The sequence below is a fragment of the Silene latifolia genome, unplaced genomic scaffold, assembly GCF_048544455.1.
Source record: "Silene latifolia isolate original U9 population unplaced genomic scaffold, ASM4854445v1 scaffold_283, whole genome shotgun sequence".
Taxonomy (NCBI): domain Eukaryota; kingdom Viridiplantae; phylum Streptophyta; class Magnoliopsida; order Caryophyllales; family Caryophyllaceae; genus Silene; species Silene latifolia.
This window is the reverse complement of record NW_027413224.1, coordinates 176,163-194,234: the sequence shown is the minus strand read 5'-3', so window position 1 is coordinate 194,234 and position 18,072 is coordinate 176,163. Positions and strand designations below refer to the sequence as shown.

The 18,072-nt window shown below is 37.3% G+C and overlaps 3 protein-coding genes across 3 annotated transcripts; all 3 read right to left on the bottom strand.

Annotated features, from left to right (window-relative positions):
- Positions 1 to 2,502: 2,502 nt before the first annotated feature.
- On the bottom strand, positions 2,503 to 5,806 carry LOC141639146 (protein DYAD-like). The gene is made up of 7 exons (XM_074448326.1): positions 5,586 to 5,806; positions 5,376 to 5,479; positions 4,611 to 5,278; positions 4,135 to 4,524; positions 3,904 to 4,024; positions 3,731 to 3,814; positions 2,503 to 3,025 (listed from the first exon to the last, which is right to left on the bottom strand). The coding sequence occupies exons 1-7, from the start codon at positions 5,683 to 5,685 to the stop codon at positions 2,738 to 2,740; spliced, it is 1,755 nt and encodes a 584-aa protein (XP_074304427.1). The 5' UTR covers positions 5,686 to 5,806; the 3' UTR covers positions 2,503 to 2,737.
- An 841-nt stretch (positions 5,807 to 6,647) lies between these two features.
- On the bottom strand, positions 6,648 to 10,082 carry LOC141639142 (protein DYAD-like). The gene is made up of 6 exons (XM_074448322.1): positions 9,639 to 10,082; positions 8,918 to 9,522; positions 8,278 to 8,661; positions 8,067 to 8,166; positions 7,855 to 7,938; positions 6,648 to 7,556 (listed from the first exon to the last, which is right to left on the bottom strand). The coding sequence occupies exons 1-6, from the start codon at positions 9,723 to 9,725 to the stop codon at positions 7,074 to 7,076; spliced, it is 1,743 nt and encodes a 580-aa protein (XP_074304423.1). The 5' UTR covers positions 9,726 to 10,082; the 3' UTR covers positions 6,648 to 7,073.
- A 5,034-nt stretch (positions 10,083 to 15,116) lies between these two features.
- LOC141639144 (uncharacterized) lies at positions 15,117 to 16,272 on the bottom strand. Its single transcript, XM_074448324.1, has 3 exons — positions 15,928 to 16,272; positions 15,211 to 15,405; positions 15,117 to 15,128 (listed from the first exon to the last, which is right to left on the bottom strand). The coding sequence occupies exons 1-3, from the start codon at positions 16,270 to 16,272 to the stop codon at positions 15,117 to 15,119; spliced, it is 552 nt and encodes a 183-aa protein (XP_074304425.1).
- Between the last annotated feature and the right edge of the window lie 1,800 nt (positions 16,273 to 18,072).

The window sequence follows — 18,072 nt, the reverse complement described above, 5'->3', positions numbered from 1 at the left end:
ACCCACTCGAGGCATTAGACAGGGAGACCCACTCTCGCCGTATATAATATTATGTGCGCCGAGATTCTAGGAAGATCTCTACAAAAAAATAATGATCTTAGTTCTAGTGATATTGGTATTAGAATTGGATCTGGGGTGGAGAAAATCCCTTTTCTCACTTTTGCGGATGATACTATCATTTTCGTTAAAGCCTCTAATCTATTTTAGATAAATTCTGCACGATATCAGGACAATTTATCAATTTTGACAAATCCACCTTTCAATGCACTAGAAATATTGACCAGCCTCTTCGAGAATCCTTTAGAGTTACTAAAAATCTCACAATCAATTATCAAGATGGAAAGCGAATTCTTTATCACAAGCAGGTAGACTAGTTCTGATCAATGCAAAGCTTCCTTCTTCCCTCGTCAATCCATAAAAGATGGGATAAGATTAATAGAGACTTTCTATGGAACAAGAATCTCTCTCAAAGATTCCCTAATCTGATTGGTTGGCAAAAAGTTTGTTTACCGAAATCTTTGGATGGACTAGGAATAAAAACGTCTGAAGCAGCTAACAAAGCTCTCCAAATGAAACTCTTATAGAAGATTCTTATAGATAAGGAAAATATATGGGTAAAAGTGATAACTAAAAAATACTTGAGAAATTGTTCACTGTTTGACCATAAGCCAAACTCAGTATCTTCTTGGCAATGGCGTAAGCTTATGAGTCTTTGAAATCTCTTTAGAAAAGGACTAAGATGGCGGGTAGGAAATGGTAACAACATTAAGTTTTGGTCTGATAATTGAGTTTTTTCACACCCACTTACAAGCAGTATGGTTGATGATGATAGTAACCGTGATCCTAACCTTTTGGTTAAAGTTTTCATAACCTCAGACAAACAATTAAATGTTTGTAAATTATCCAGTTTAGTGAATAACGATATTGTTAATTAGATTACTAACATTCCACTGCCACATAATGATATCCAGATACCCTCATTTGGGGGTTGTCCGTAGATGAAATTTTCTCTACCAAAATAGTAACTTGGTTAGCGCAAGGTTTGTTCGATCAAACTCTTGACAAATGTGAATTTCAGTGGATTTAGAAATTGGATATTTCTCCAAAATTGAAACTTTTTTCTTTGGAAAGCCTGTGTTGACGGCTTTCCAATGAAAAGTAGACTTTTCAAGAGTCATATTGATATCCCAACTCATTGTGTTCTGTGCAACAATTCTATTGAAAACAAAGATCATTTGTTTTACGAATGTCCCTTGATTGGGTCTGTCATCCAAGACTTGAATATTATTAGTTTCAGCGAATTTTTGTCAAAATATGATAATATTACGAGTCAAAGTTTTATAACGAAACGTAATTATCTCAAAGATTTAATTCCAAAAGATGATTTCATTAAGATTATTTTTATTTGGTGGAATGCATGGTTTCATATAAATGATATATTATCTTTAATAATGTTAATTTAAGTATCAACAAACTTATTACTTAATAATAACACTAAGACCTGGAATGTGATTAGATTTAAGGATCTCAACAATCCCGAGATAGAAGAGTCAGCTAGAAACATCTCTAGTAAGAAAAAAATTTGGTGGGAAAAACCTAGAAACGGTTTCCTAAAGCTAAATTTTGACGGATCGAGAATAGAAGGTAATAAAGCGGTTTTAGGATACTCTTTAAGAGATCACAATGGTAAAGTCGTTTGTTGGGAGCCAAAAAGTGCGGATCCAATAGTATCCTTGTTGCGAAAACTCTAGCTTTAAAAGAAGGTATTTTAGCAGCTAAAGACTTAGGAATCTCAAAGTTAATTGTTGAAGGTGATAATTTATGTGTTATTAACTCGATTCGAGGTACTTGGCAAATTCATTGGGAAATTTCTAGTATTATCAAGGATGTGAAATTAGACCTTCATTTTTTCGATGAAGTGATAATTAAACATTCTTTCGTAAACCAACAGTTGTTGACTTCACGCTTATTTCATCGACATTCATGTCCAACTCTTTCGATGTGGTTTGATAGCCGGTGACTTCAACTTACCTCCCTCATTCAAAAGGATGAGATAGGTTGATCATACCCTAGAGGATCAACATAGTTTTCTTACCTAATTAAAAAAAAAAAACTACGGAGTAATAAATTGGTCGGTGTAAGTGGTAACTTGGTATACATCTTTGACATCCGTTGGTGATTAATTTAGCGTGAGAAACATAAAACAAAACTGTGTAATTGATCTTAGAGTGACTTTGAGAGTTATGTTTCAAAATTACCGAAATAAAACTTCATTGAAATGAAAAACAATTGGCAAAACATGCCAATTTTCAAAGCAGGAGCATTAGTCAATTACCCAGACGCAGGATAAGAATGCCAAAAACAGAGGTGTTACTGTAAAACATCACTATCAACAGGAAGAATAACATCCTCCCCTGCAATATCCACCAGTAAATTATAGGCTATGTTCGAAAGTCATAATCTGCTAAAGGAGAGAGAGACAGATTAAGAGACAAAATGACATTAATCACTGAAATGACCATGATACGCGTATCTTTCTTGCTGATTTCCGCACTTTGCTGTATAATTAGTGTTTCAGAAGCATCTACAATATTAGGTTGCTCATGAGGTTCATGCTAAGCAAAATTCCCTTGATCTTAAACTATATTCACGACACTATTGAGTGAGGCCAAAACTCTGGATGGATCACCTTCATATATACACAAGGGGTAAACTTATAATAAGTTAAAAGATTCATCTAAGAGGTGGTGGTAGAGTGGGGAGAGGTTGTAGGTGGGGTCACTGCATGAAAGGTGGTGGTGTTGTTGTTAGGGCGCCTGCATGCTCTGAGTCTTATAGGCCTTAGTATCTTCCTCACTTGTTGCTCTCTCTCAAAATCCTCATCATCATCACTCTCGCTCGACTCTTCTGACGTCTCCTCTGGCAAGTCTACTGTGCTGCTTCTCTTAGTCTCTTCACCTCTCAATCTCCTGGAGTAGGTTACCTTGACTGGATTACGTTTAGATGATAATTTCATCATGTCTTTCTGTAAGAGTAAAATCTACATGTATCAGCACTAACATACAATATTCATGTTCCAAATTAATAATCATACAAGTGAATATAAAAATGCTGAAAAATTCAAGTCATCTAGATGTATTCACTATTCAGGCAGGATTATATCAAGCACCAACATCTGAGTGAATTGCAGTCATGACTAAATAATACTACATGTCAAAGCTGCTAAGCATACCAACATTGCATCAAGTACAAGTCCACAATACACCATAGATTGGTTTTTTCTTCCCACTAAGACACTGAAATCAAATAATTATGAGAGATTTTTTTTTTTTTTTTTAAAATTCGATACAAAATTTGTGGTCAAATTTCCAAATGTCTTCTTGTAACAAGTCATGCTTACAGACAACAGTTACAATCCATTGTGGCACTATGATTCATGTTCCAAGGTCGTTAGCATATACCTCACATAGCTTATATGTAATTCAAAAATGCTTGGCAATTATGGTCCAAGTCTTCAGACCACATAAAAGTTGAATTAGTTACACACTAACATTGCATCGACTCCGCATAAACAAAAATTGCATAAATGATTAGTTCACAATGGAACTGTCAATATAGCTATACATAACATTTCAGCATGAGTGAATTCAAATCAAAATAGAAGCTCTCCCCGGCCCCGCTTTCAGTTATACCCATCCTTATCGCAGCCAGAAAAAATAACATCACATACCTCCAGTTCCATCAAAGCTTTTGACATCTGATAAAGTTGCGCCTCCATAACAGATTTCTTCTTAAACAAATGATCATATAAATCCTTAATAATGAATGAAAAACGTCAGAAACAGTCAAGTTAAACAAAATGTGTCTGATCTATAATTTGATTTATAGTGGAACAACACTGACCTTGGAGCTTTTTACATTCACATTAGCATTGTTGAACCTTGCAGAACATGGTGCAATCTCTGGAAGTACCACAGTGCTTGCTTGCAGCTTTTCATCCGTGGATTTCAGCTCTGTTAGTATCCTGTTCACCCAAAAGGAAGCTAGATAAGAACAACAGTAACAGTATAAACTCTGTTGAAGAGGTATCCATTTGCATCTCCAAAAAGAGACTAAACTTGGTCAAATTATTACCGTGTCAGGTTGTTCAGTTCATCCTTCAGAGGCCTTACTTGTTTACAACAGATACAAGTATGAGAGGTTATGCAATCTCCAGGCTTCCATCCAGGAGGTGGAGTCCAGTAAGGATCTTTAACCCCAGCTTCCATCCTGATGTTAACAAGATCTGCACTCTCAAGCCAGTATTCCATCTTACCCGAAACATCACACCTTCTACGAAGGCGTTCCTTTCCTCCTGATGGGACTACTTTTCCTGCCAGGTGCTTTAACAGATGGTCTAACAGGCCAGTATCACCAATTCTTTTCCTTGCTTCCGTTCTCAGAGCAGCACGAGAAATTGGATTGCCATAAAAAGCTTTATTGGCTTTCAGCACCTCAACCAACTCTTTCATTGCTGTCTCATACCTGCATCATTAAAACAGTATTAGCTAACTGTTGGCAAGCATTTTGGCATATTAAGCCTAAAGTGTAGTTGGTCTTAATGAAAGTACCTCACTGCAGACCACCTATCAACACGGTCTCCCTTGCGTGCTTCAAGTTTTGGTATAATCTCAAGAGGTTTACGTTTAAAATTGTGTTTGATGTTCTTATATTGGGAGCGTACAGGTCTGACACACTTCCTCTTTCTGCTGTATTGGACGATATCTTTGACCTTACTTTGTAAGATTTCTTGGAGGTTGACTTGAAGTTGATTCATTTGGTCTCCTTCCACAGTAATATCTTTATCATCTCCATGAAGTAGATCACTGAGTGCCTCGTCAGCATCATCAGGCTGCTGCTTCCCAAGACAAGATTGCACAAGCTGGATATGACGGGAACCCCAATTAATTCCAGTGCGACGCAGCATAGAAAAGCATGTCCCATTCTTATTAGCATCAGAGTCTGCAGCATTTGGAGAAGGCGGGAAGCCCAAAGGTTGTGTCTGAAAACATTTAATTAGCCAGAAAGATTGGGAATGGCGATGCTCCACAAATTGTCGAGATGAGATTTGGCGTCCGAGTAGTTGAACCGCCAGGTTAGTGTGGATGACATACTTTTCATCAGTTGCAGGATACAAAGTTGACCTAATAGCCAAGAGGTCGGTTCTAGCAAAGAATGCTTGGAGGGAGCGAATGGTAGGATACCTTAAAGTCACATTTTGGTGATTCTTTGCAGTTACCTTGATGAACAATAAACAAATACATTCAAATTAATTGGGTTGAGGGAAATACATTCAAATTATTCCGGAAGCGAAAAGAGTAAAGCATAGAGGTTACCATAACAAGACGAAGGGAGAAGAGTAAAGCAGGGGCATCAATAGGGAGGTTAGCATGATTAATCTCGTAAAAGAAGCCAGCCTCGATCCTGTCCGATAAATGGGCTACCAAAACGACATTACTATAAGTTAGCAACATGAAATTTGGGAAATTGAAGGAAGACATAAAGAAAAATGAAAAGAAAAAGAAGAGAAAGCAGGAGAGCATTACGTTTGGGGAAAATAAGGAAATTGGTGGGCAAAGGAGAGTTTTGAGCAGCGTCGCCAACCACACCCAGAACACTCGCCCTCCTTAATCTTTCTGACTTCATTCTTTATTATTCAGCAAGAGAAGGAAAGGAAAGGAAGAAAGCGTGGGCGTCAAGTTGAGAGGCACCTCTCACTCCTCAGTGTAGAAGCATCAGAATACTCCTTTTAACTGTTAGTGTGTATGTAGTAATAAATAATAATAATAATAATGGGGGAGGGGAGAGATTGAAAATGAAATGGAGGAAGAGAGAAGCTGTTTGTTTGTTTGTATTATGTGTGAGCTGTCAATTTGGGGTTTATAGTACCATTCCTTCCATTCCCCCACTTTTTTTTTGTCTTCTTCCCAACTTTCACTCCCCCACGGATTTGAGCAATTAAAATCCCACCAAAATATGGGGTTACATATAACAATTCTAATAAAACACACTTCTACACTATATAGCACCAAATCCTCATCTCACTAATACAAATTAATACAGTATATACCACCAATTCTAACAATTCCAATATCTCCCACCTCCACCACCACCTGACAGTCAACACTAAACACCCCCACAAACTCAACAAAACTCATTCACCATCCCTAAACCACCACCTCTCAACACTAAACACCCCCACAAACTCAACAAAACTCATTCACCATCCCTAAACCTCTCCGTTACATATTTCACCGTTTTACCACTCCAAATTTAATCACACTTTGGTCAACTATGCGTATTTTTCCTAATAATAAAATAGATATGTCACCCTTTGAAAGACTGCCTCTAACGTAACATCAAAGTACCTGATCTGCGTTAACCATTTATTACCGTTAATTTGCCTACAACCCCAAAACTTTAACTTCTTATTTTTTTTTTAGCTTTAAAAAAACCGGTAATATTACTTGGTCATTTTCAAGGCTTGCTATTTGTAATTTGCCATGAATATTCTTCATCTGTTGATTGCCTAACTAGTCTACTAATATAGAGGGATGGAAGCAAGCAAATTCTAATTATATAGCGTAATTGCCATTCACGTACTAGTATCAACCAAACAATTACAAGAATTACGATTCCATAGATTGCAATTGTATTCTCTCTTATTTACTCTTTCCTGAACAAAAAGGACACATGTATATCTCATAATGAATTCCTGAGTACCATTAGTTTCATCACCAACACTCTGAGTGAACTGAGACGATCGATCAGCCTTCAGAAAAGAATTAAACTCGTAGAGACTTAAGGAGACAAAAAAACCCGCATTGTGTACTTATATTCCAAAAAAATACTCCATGCAACTCCATATGTATTGTGATTTGCGAAGCTTGTTGACGAGCTGCCAAAAAAAAATGTACTTGGTGCTAAAATGAATACACCAAGCAACCTAAGGACTTATTCAGCTTATGTTTAGAGTAATCCGAAATGGGAGAAGGCAATGTATGGTAGTATTAAGAGTGATGAAGTGGAGGATACTAAGAGAGGGGAACTTGGTTGAGGTCGGGAACAAAATGGTGAAGATGAGTGGTACACGAAGAGGCAGTTGGGCTAGTAATGCTCTGAATTGAGGGTGATCCTCTGATGGTGGCAGTGGAGATGAAAAGTGTGACTCCGGCCTTGCTAGCCACAGGTTTTGAGATGGGATTGGGTTTGGGGCGGTGGGGGGATGGAGGGTGGAAGAGGGAAGGAGTCCTGTTAGAGGTTGGGGTAGGGTAGCCTAGTAGATCTTCAAGCTGTGACTGTGTGGAGGAGCAGGAAGATGGCCATAAAAAAGATCCCTCTGGCCTGCATCTTCTGAATCCACTCTTTGCTACCCTTTCTTTCTCTTCTTCTTTCTCTGCTTCCGCCTTTCCTCTTGTCTGCTTTTCAGCATTCCCTGACATTGCTTCAGTAGCTGCTGCTGCTGCTGCTGCTGCTGCCGCTGATATTTCTGATTTCTCTAGTCTTCCCAACTCGTCCTGGTCATCATTATTTTCATTACATCAGTCAGTCATAGCCAGTCCAGTTGTATGGGACAAACTTATGTGATCCAAAATAACACAATAAAAAGTCCTAGCTCAATCAATTAATCAAGACATTCATGCCTGATTCACCCCGAAATTGGTTTTAACCAACCTGCTACATGGTTGTTATTTATGCATAGAAATCTAAGTCTAATGTTGTGAGCAGTGAATACAGGTACAAAAGCAATCCAATAATTAATGTAATATCTTGTTTAATGAATGCTGAAAATTGACAGCAGACTGAGTTCATTACCTCCATTCCAGAAAATGACCTGGAGATGTTCATTAGTTGTTTTTCCACATTTGCTTTCTTCTGCATCACTTCTTCATACATTTCCTGCCCCATCAAGTTGCATTTTGTATCAGCTAAGTTAAGAATTTGATAGTCTAATCAAAGAATCAACACTACCCATCTCACTCGTCCTAAATTGGTCTACAAATCATCCCATTGTAAATCTATCATACCTTAAGTGGCTTTAGTGATTCCTCCAAATTCTGTCTTTCACAAGCATTCTCAATCTCCGCATTTTCCTGCTCCCTTCTCGATGTCAGCTTTTCAATTTCTCTGCACAAATAACAGTAGAGTATCAGAACATTAAGTTATCTTCTTCCCATTACATTTAGTGCAACATAAGTTGGTACTTCTTCCTTAAGCTCCTTGAGCTGCGATGTTTACCTCTTCATGTTGTATACTTCTTCCTTAAGCTCCTTGAGCTGCGATGCACAAACCGGGTCTTGGGTTGGGCAATCCCCAGGTTTCCAACCAGGCGGCGGTACCCAATACGGGTCATCAATACCCATTTGTTTCCTGACTTCAACCAAATCAGCACTCTCCATCCAATACTCCATTGCCCCTTCCGGGTTATGGCGACGACAGAACCGTTCCTTACCTCCTGGAGCCAACTTCCCAGCCATGTGCTTAAGTAGATGATCCAAAAGACCAGTATCACCTATCAGCTTCCGAGCCTCCGCCCTTAAATCAGGTCGTAAAATTGGGTTATTCGGACCCGCCCCTTTTTCCTTGATGATCTTCAACATGTTCATCTCTGCCTGCTTGTACCTTTGATCATTCAAGTACATACCAACAACCCATTAGTACTTCTTACTAACATTTACAACAAACATTCCACTGCACAAGTACACAACAAGTACAGAATGATCTGAAACTAAAATAATCTCCGTACTATAGTCCACACATTAATACATCAACAGTAACATGGTATAACAACAACGATTTGGGGTTGGCTAACATGAATCATCCATTAAAACCATCATTGAATAACCCACACAATAAAATTAAAAGAAATTATGTTTACCTCTCAACAGACCATCTATGTTGAGAATCAATCAACTTTTTCTGAGAAATTCCCTTAGTCTTCTTTTTCTTCTTATCACGATTTACCACCGCCTTAAATCGACACTTCCTCTTCCCTAAATTTCTGGGTTTCTCTTCCATATTAATCTCATCTTTTTCATCTTCCTTATTATTAACACCTTCATCTACACAGCAAACAACCATTGCAGTACCAGATTGATGATCATCATTACTAGGCTTAAGAACCTTAATCACACTATTATCATTAATCTTCCGATTACCATATTTACGTCGAGTATAAAACTGCGTCCTTTTCCTAGTCTCCCACTTAACTCCTACTTCTACACTTGATGATTTCTGATCATCACCGTCATTACCGTTACGATTACCCGATACCCAGAAATGTTTGTTGCCTCTTAGTGCAGCAAATTCCTCAAAAGAGACTTTCCGGGTTAAAATCTTTTTACCAAGATTTAAACTCATGACAAACTTTTCATCCATGCTTGGTTGCATCGACCCGGTAAATTTCTCACCACCAAAGAACCTATCAAGTGACTTATTACTTGGGTAAACCACTGTTACGTCCTCGTTACTCATCTTATTCACCTGAAAACAAAAACAAATAAACCAAGATTATTTACCCCAAAACATTTAGAACACAACCCAGTTCATAAAACGATCAAATTCACCGGAATATTAACACGAAAAAACCCGGTTCTTACGAGAACAACTTCAACGGAGTTGAGTGAGGTTGATTTAGTGCAATTGGAATGATGAACTCTGTAAACGGAACCTACTTCAATTTCCATTATTATTATTATTATTATTATTATTATTATTAGTAGTAGTAATTCAAAGAATTATTTACGATTCAACAAATTGTTTCAAGAAAGTTGAAGAAAAACAGCTCAGATTTAAGACACAATAATGAAAGCTTTTTTAATGGTGTTTTCTCTACAATATTTTCTCTGTTTAATTTTACTGACACAATCAAGGCGCAAGAAAGTAAAAAAGATTGGAAATTTGTTAACCAAAACTGAATATCTTGAATGCCCAAAAAAGGAAATGAAAAAAGAATTTGAAACATGAAAATGTAAATTTATTTTACAGGTAAGAAATAGGGGGAAATGAAATAAACCCCCACATGCACAACAATATTTACCACCATTTTTCTCAGAAAATTTGTGTCATAAATAATGGTAATGATGATTTTATGTCCGTGTGTGTGTGTGATGGTGCGGTTAAAATGCATGTATGTATGTGTGTGTTGATGTAAGTATCACAGTTATTATTACAAATGCGTCGTGGGATTCAGTTGCGGGGGGGTTTAAGCAGGGTTTTATGGTGTGTGTATAGGCGCGTGGTGTCAAGGGAGAGTCAGAGTGTGTGTAACCAACTCTGTTAAGTGTTAACTGAATAAGGGAGGGAGAGTGTGGGGGATTGTTTTATGTGCAGAAACGAATCTGATTTTTGTTATCATTGTGTATTAGTATTATGGTTCCTCCTCATTTTTGGTTGTCAATTTTAGGGGTCTTTTAGTGCTTGCTAATAAATAGATACATTTTTTTGTTGGTAATTCTTGCATCATTACATGTGCATTTGGAGGCATTGGAACATGTTATGATACTATTTGGGTCTCTCTTGAGACGGGTATATTCGTCTTAAAAGTAAAACAGATTAAATAATATACCATTTGGCTAGATAAGACGGATATGCCCTCTTAATCGAGAATTTATGATATTAATGAAAAGTTGGCAATTAAATTTAAATATGAAGAGTGATAAAGTTAACGTAAATTGTTGTTTAAATAGAAAATAAGTCAGTTTTTAATTGACAAATGCATGACAAGGGATATTTATTCTTTATGGTCATATTATTCAACTTCTCATAGCTGATACTTAGCCTCAACGTCGCACCTTTTTTTACAATCTAAATCGGCACAATTTAAAGAAAAACACTAGGTCTGATGTACCCCTTTCCAACAGCGCCTTCAACTGTTTCTTCAACTCCTCCAGCTCACACAATACGATGTCTTAGAATTTAGCTTCATACTTGGCACCAACTCCACAACAAACTCCACTTCTCTCAACGGAGGTAAACCCCAAATCTGTTCTAGAAAGACATCCTTAAATTCACTCGTTTTGGTATTTCAGCTGGTTTTGCATGCTACACACATCTATTTTACTATGTTTTTATATCCCCTTTGGTGCTTGTTTTGCTATGCTTTGTGCGATCCTTGGAGTGATTTATGAGCTAATACGCCCCGCGAGTGTATTTGGTTGTATTGTCATGTTTTGTAGGAATTTTGTGTTTTCCACGTCTTTTCCTATGTTTTGGTATACACTCAAAAAAACTAATCATATAGTGTGAGCCTAGTCGTTGTTGTGGAAGTTCCTAGATGATCGGTGGAATTTCGAAAGGCAATCAAGTGAAAATGAAGGAAGGAAGAGCTAAGAATAAAGAAGAAGTCATCGGAACCCGAAGTTGTAAAGACTTCGGTCGCGGTAGCCAATCCCCGGTGCCCAAGGTGTTCATTGACTGAACCCACCTATAAGCTTTTGGCTTCAATTGGGATATGTTGCGAAGACCTAAAGTTTTCGTGTGATTTGTTTAATTTCGACCCCAATTGGGAAATGGCTAGCCTAGGACACCGAGGTGCTCTTCTTTTTGGCGAGGTTTAAGTTTCCTAAGACTCATTTTATTGTGTATTTAATTATATCATTTATGAAGGAAATAAGTGTGTAGTAGTTTAATTTAAGTGTGTTTTTGATAACTACTACCTACTATAATCTTACTTTTGACAACTACTACCAAAGAAATTTTGGGTTAAAAACTACTACCATTTTAATTGGTTCAGGTTGATAACACTACCTTATCCTAAAAAACCCCAAACTTTGATGTGAAGAGACCATTTTGCCCCTTATTTAACCTAACCCTCTATTACCTACCTCACTCTTCATCTTACCCCATCTCACAAAACACAAATTATCATCTGGTGAATCTTAATTTGGGGAAAAATCACCTTCACTTTTCATCAAATCTACTAAGAAAAATTACTTCATCTGAATCACATACAATTATTAACCCTTTTACCCAGATTATCGATCCCTTTCATCTTAATCCTTGCATATTTCCTTTACAGGTGCGTTATTCTTGTTTACTGAAATTTACTTACTTTATTATAATTCTTTGGTTGTTTATACAATTTAGGGTTATTGGTAACAATTTAAAATTGATTTTGATTGTTGTGCCTAATAGTTTATTGAAAAGCAGCAAGGAGTATTACTTTAACCCTAATTTTGGAATTTTAAATTGATATAAAAATTTACAGCTTTCTTAATTAGTTAATCTTAAAGTTTGCATGAGTGACTTATTGTAATGGGTGTTATCTATATAGGATGGAGACTCCTTTTAAAATTGATGTCAGATTTCATTGTGGCAGTCGTTTTTAATATATTAATGGGAAAAGTCAGTACACTAGTGGAGTAGTTGTACTTCTTAGTGATATTTGGAGTAACAAACTGAGTTATTACATGGTAGTACCTGAAGCAAAAAAGGTAGCAGGCCATGATGTAAGTGTGTTTATATGGTTCAGAAAGCATGAGTTGACTATTGGTCTTGGTAGGACTATTGTACTTGGTGATAAGGACATGGTTGATGTTTTAAAGTCCAGGGATAAGGATAATAGGATAGACTTGTATGTTACCACAAGAGTTATACCCTTTGCAAATGTCTCAATTCCTAATAGCAGCATTCATACCACAACCTCAAAAATTGGGCAGGCCACAAAGCCAAAGCCTAAAGTGAAGCCCACTCCTACAACACCCTTAAGAAAAAGCCCAAGACATAAACAACCCACTCCTTTTGAAGTCCCTTTGGTGAGTAAACCCCTGAACATACAACCATTGCAGACTATTTTGCCACCTTCAAATATGCCACCTTCAAAATTACCAATTAGAAGAGCTGGTGTAAAACAGGGGAAGGACAAAGAGGTTGGTGTGCAATAAGGGAAGGGCAAAGAGACTGAGGTGGATGGATCTGTGGCAGGTGAAGTTGTTTTAGGTAAAGGGAAAGGTAAAAAGGCAACATTGGCTAAGAATGGTAAAAAGAAAAGTTTGAATAAGAAGGGTACAAAAAAAACAGTGAGATCAGTGAAAGGAAAGGGAAAGAAGAAGGATTTACAGAATAAGGGGAAGAGTGTAGTAGAGGAAGAACAGTTAGAGGAAGATTTTGATGTAAGTGAAGAGTCTCACATTGAAGTTTCAGATTTTGAGGTAGATGAAGAAGACTTGGTAGCTGAGGATGTGTTTGAAGTTGAAGTAGAGAAGGGAAATGGTAAAGATTTTGTGGCAGAACTAGAGGAGGAGGAAGATGATTCTGATGAATTGAGAAGTCTAAATGGTTCAAAAGATGAGGGAGATGGATACAATATTTTCAACCCTGACACTGATTTGAAAAGAAAGGTTCTGCTGGATGTTGGTTTGAAGTTCTCTACTGTTGAGGTATTAAGGCAAGCTTTAAGGGTACATGCCATAGAGAACAGGTATGATTACTACTTTTTACACAATGGTAGTAAAAAAGTAATAACATACTGCAGATACAAATGTAAGTGTGAGTGGGATAAAGTCAGGGCTAAGATCAGGTGTGTTTGCAAAAAATTCTTATGTCCATTTAGAATTTATGCTACTAAAAAGAGTTCAGAAGATTATATTGCTATTAGAACAATGAATTTGAATCATTCTTGCTCTTCTAAAGCATACAATAAGAAATTATCCTCCCAATATTTAGCTGAAAAATATTTAGAGGAATGGAGGGAGAATCCTACTTGGTTGTTAAGTGTTTTTGTGAAGCTTGTTTATAGGGATATGGGGATAAATATCAGCTATTCACAAGCTTGGTTAGCTAGGGAAAGAGCAAAATTAATGCTTTATGGTGATGGGGATGATGAATATGGTAGAGTTTGGGAGTATGCAGCTGCATTGATTAAGTATAACTCAGGCTCAACAGCCATTGTTGTTGTTGACATTGTTGAGAACCCACCCCCACTTTTCCAAAGAATGTATATGTGTTTGAAGGCTTGTAAGGTTGGGTTTCTAGCTAGTTGTAGATCATTTATTGGTGTTGATGGATGTCATCTGAATGGGGCTTACCCAGGCATGTGTTTGGTAGTAGTTGCCATGGATGCCAATAACAAACTATACCCAGTTGCATGGGCTGTTGTGGAGGTTGAAAATAGAGCTACTTGGACTTGGTTTCTGGCCCTTCTTATGGAAGATTTAGAGAAGGAGGATGGGCAAGGGTTAACAATAATGTCTGATAGACAAAAGGTTAGTAATCAATTCTTATTTTTATTTGTTCTCATCTGTTATAACATGTCATTTTGAAGGTTGTAACATGTACTGTCATTTGATGCCAGGGTCTTGTGGAGGCTTTCAATACTGTCACTCCGAAGGCTGAGATCAGATTTTGTGTAAGGCATATTTGGGCAAATTTCAAGCTACAGTATAGTGGCCCAGTTTATAAGGAAGCCTTTTGGAAGGCTGCCAGATCCACTTCCTTGGCAGAGTTCAATAGGGAATTGGAGGGAATCAAATTTTTAAGCCCAAAAGCCCATGAATATCTGACCTCAATTCCTGCAAAGCATTGGTCAAGACATGCCTTCTCCTTCTAAGACATGTCTTCTCCACCACAAGTAAGACCAACTTTTTATTGAACAATATGTGTGAGTCTTTCAATGCTGTCTTGAAAGAAGTAAGGGATAAGCCTATAATAACCCTAATGGAATGGATAAGAAGATATGTTATGAAGAGGCACTATGACAAAAGAGTTGGGGTTGTTGGCTATGAGGGAAAAGTCATGCCATTTGTGACTAAGTATTTAAAGTGGGCTGATAATGAGGCAAGGTTGTGTAACTTAGTTCATTCAATATGTGGCGAGTATGAGGTAACTCATATGGGAGTTCAAAAAGCAGTTCACTTGGGTAACAGAACATGCTCTTGCAAGACTTGGGAGCTCACTGGTTTGCCATGTCCACATGCCATTGTGTGCATTAATGAGCAAAGAGAGGAAGTGGTGGACTATGTTGATGAGGCTTATACAAAAGCCACATATGTCAGGTGTTTTGAGCATGCCATAAGAGCTATGCCTGGTTACCAGGAATGGGAGAAGGTTGGACAGGTAGCCCTTTCTTCCATCTCCATTTAAGAAGTTACCTGGTAGGCCAAAACTCAAGAAAAGGAGAAGAGAGGCAGGTGAGGAAAGTAGCAAGACATCAAAAAAAAAAAAAAGGCAAACCAGGACTTGTGGCAAACGTGGGGGAATAGGACATAATTTCAAAACTTGTAAGAACCCCCCAATGACTAAAGAGAAGCCAATTGTGAAAATCAGTAGATCAACAAGCACCTCAGCATGGAGCATTAAGGTTAGAGAAGCAGCAGCAAGAAGGGCAGCAAAGAGACACCATGATGCAGCCAGTGGTGTAAGGGATTTCTGGACCCAGTGTTAGCCAACACTTTCAGCATCAAGAAAGTCAAACAAGTGTAAGCAATGCTCCACCAGCTCAAAATTCAAGGAGAAATTTAGGATTTGAAGATTAAAGATGATGGTTTCAATTAAAACATTACTATTTCATAACTTGTGTAAGACAATATATCTTTCCCTTTTGTAAGACAAGGTATCTGTATGCTTTTGCAAGACAATGTGTGTTCATTTTGCTGCAAGACAATATTTGGAAGCTTCTGAATACAATTTCTAAGTTGTGTTAAATTTGAAGCAACAATTGTCTCTTAATCTGCCATTTTATTGATGCCTTAATAAGGTTACATTTGAAAATTGCTCAAGCATTACATCTTTCTGTGTTGAGCTTTGACACAATACTAATAAGCCATTACACTTCATCCATTCATCCTCAAAGCTTTGACACAATCAAAGCTTTGACACTATACTAAGAAAAACTATTACAACACAAAGAAACGTAAGCCATTTAAATGGCAACCAAGATTTAACCCTAACAATCCCCTCTTCTTCTTCACCACCTGACTTGAATTTCCTAAGTAAGCCATTAGCTTCTTTAAGCTTTTCACATTGATCCTGCAAATGTGTATTTTCACACTTAAGCATCTTCAAATTGCATTCAACAACTTTCTTCTCCAATACAAGGTTATTGATTACATCCCTCTGCCATTCAACTTGTTCTTCATCATACCACCTAAAAAATCCACAACCTCGATTTTTTGTAGCTGGGTTTGAAAATTTGCAGGTTAGGAATCTTCTCCCTGGATTATCAGTAGTCCAGGACTTCAACAATGCCAATGGAACACCACACTTGCATTTACCAACAATAACCCCCTTTGACATTTCTGCTAGGACACAATTAAAAAAGAGTGAGACAATAAACCCTAAATTGAAACAAAGGACTGAAACAATTAACTCTTAATTGACACATAAACAATAAATCAAACATAGGGATTGAAACAAAACATAGGAATGGAAACAAAGAAGAAGAAGTGTTACCTGATAATTTGCAGTTACATTCAACAAAAATAACCCAGGAAAAATAAGGAAGAGAGAGAATTGGAATTATAATGAAATCAAACATAGGGGTTGAAACAAAACATAGGAATGATGAATGAATATAAAGGGAGGAAAAGGATAAAATAGGAAGACAATTTAGAACTTATGAGGCAAATTCAAAATGAACGGCTGAGATTAAGTAATTAGGGGGTTTTTTAGGATTAGGTAGTGTTATCAACCCGAACCAATTAAAATGGTAGTAGTTTTTAACCCAAAATTTCTCTGGTAGTAGTTGTCAAAAGTAAAATTATAGTAAGTAGTAGTTATAAAAAAACACTTAATTTAATTACTAGTTTTTGAACCCATGCACTGCACGGGTGGTAACATAGAGTGTTAATGAAAGAATATCTTCGCCTGTTTTTGAGGAGACTCATTATTACAGTATCAAAAATCACTTTCCTTTCTTTATTATTGGGTCCAACCTTTGCTTAAACGTTGTCCGGCTAAAGTATGATGCCTCCTGGACTTCTGACTTTAAAGCTTCAGCGGGATGGTTTCTTCAGAACAAGGATGGTGAAAGGATTCGTTTTGGCCACGCTTCCTTTTGTTATGGTTCCCTCATTCAGGCTGAAGCATGGGCGCTGAAGCTTGCTATCCAAGATGCCCTATTGATGGGTTTCTGTCATATTGATGCTATTACGGACTGTTTGAGTCTTGCCTTACAAGTTGGGGAAGCGGTTGCATTGGATCACGATATTAAGATCATCCTTCGTAGTATTAAAGTTTTGATTCTTTCCTATCATTGCTTTTCTATAAGTCATTGTCCTAGGTCTCTCAATAAGATTGCTCATGCCATTGCACAGGTAGCAAGGTTATGAGTAATTTACCGTAATTGTAAAAAAATAATTATATATCTTTTGAGGTGACCGTGTGAGTTTATTAGTAGATAATAAATTAAGTTTTGAAAAGTTATTTTATTTATGCATATAGTAGCTGTAAAGTGTTGATCGAGGCAAATCTTAAGTATAGTATTCAACGAAAGTGGTAAATGAGCCTCTTAAGTTTGCTTCAACGTGAAATTAACCTCCTTAGGTTTACTTTGTAGTAAACAACCCCTTTAACTTTGATACAAAGTGAAATCAACCCCCTTTTATTTTTCTGGTCAAAATCTCACCGAATTGTCAATATCTCACCATTATCTCATGTCTTTTTAAAGGGTGAAAATAAAAAAATATCCGTAAACTCCGATTGAACCTCCATATTCGCAAACTGCTTCTCAACCTGATCCATCATTTCAGACATTTTCTGCAAATTTCAAGTATTCCAAGAGGATTCAAGTGATTTGACGATATTACCCATGGGTTTGCCGATAACCTGCATTTTCGACTGCGTTACTGCACATCAAACCTGGAAACGACATCGTCTAACCTTGAACAATGACGAAGGTAATGCATCTTCTTAGTACACTTGCGAATTGCGTTTTCGGCGTAGATTCTAGCCCCATCCATATTTACCTTTCTCGATGGCTTTTATTTACCTTGAGTTTGTCGGATTTTTCTTTGTGCTAGCATTGCTCCCATGGCTGTGTCGGTGACAGTCAGGTATAGAGATAAGGGAATGTCTTGTTGAGGTGGCATGAGGACA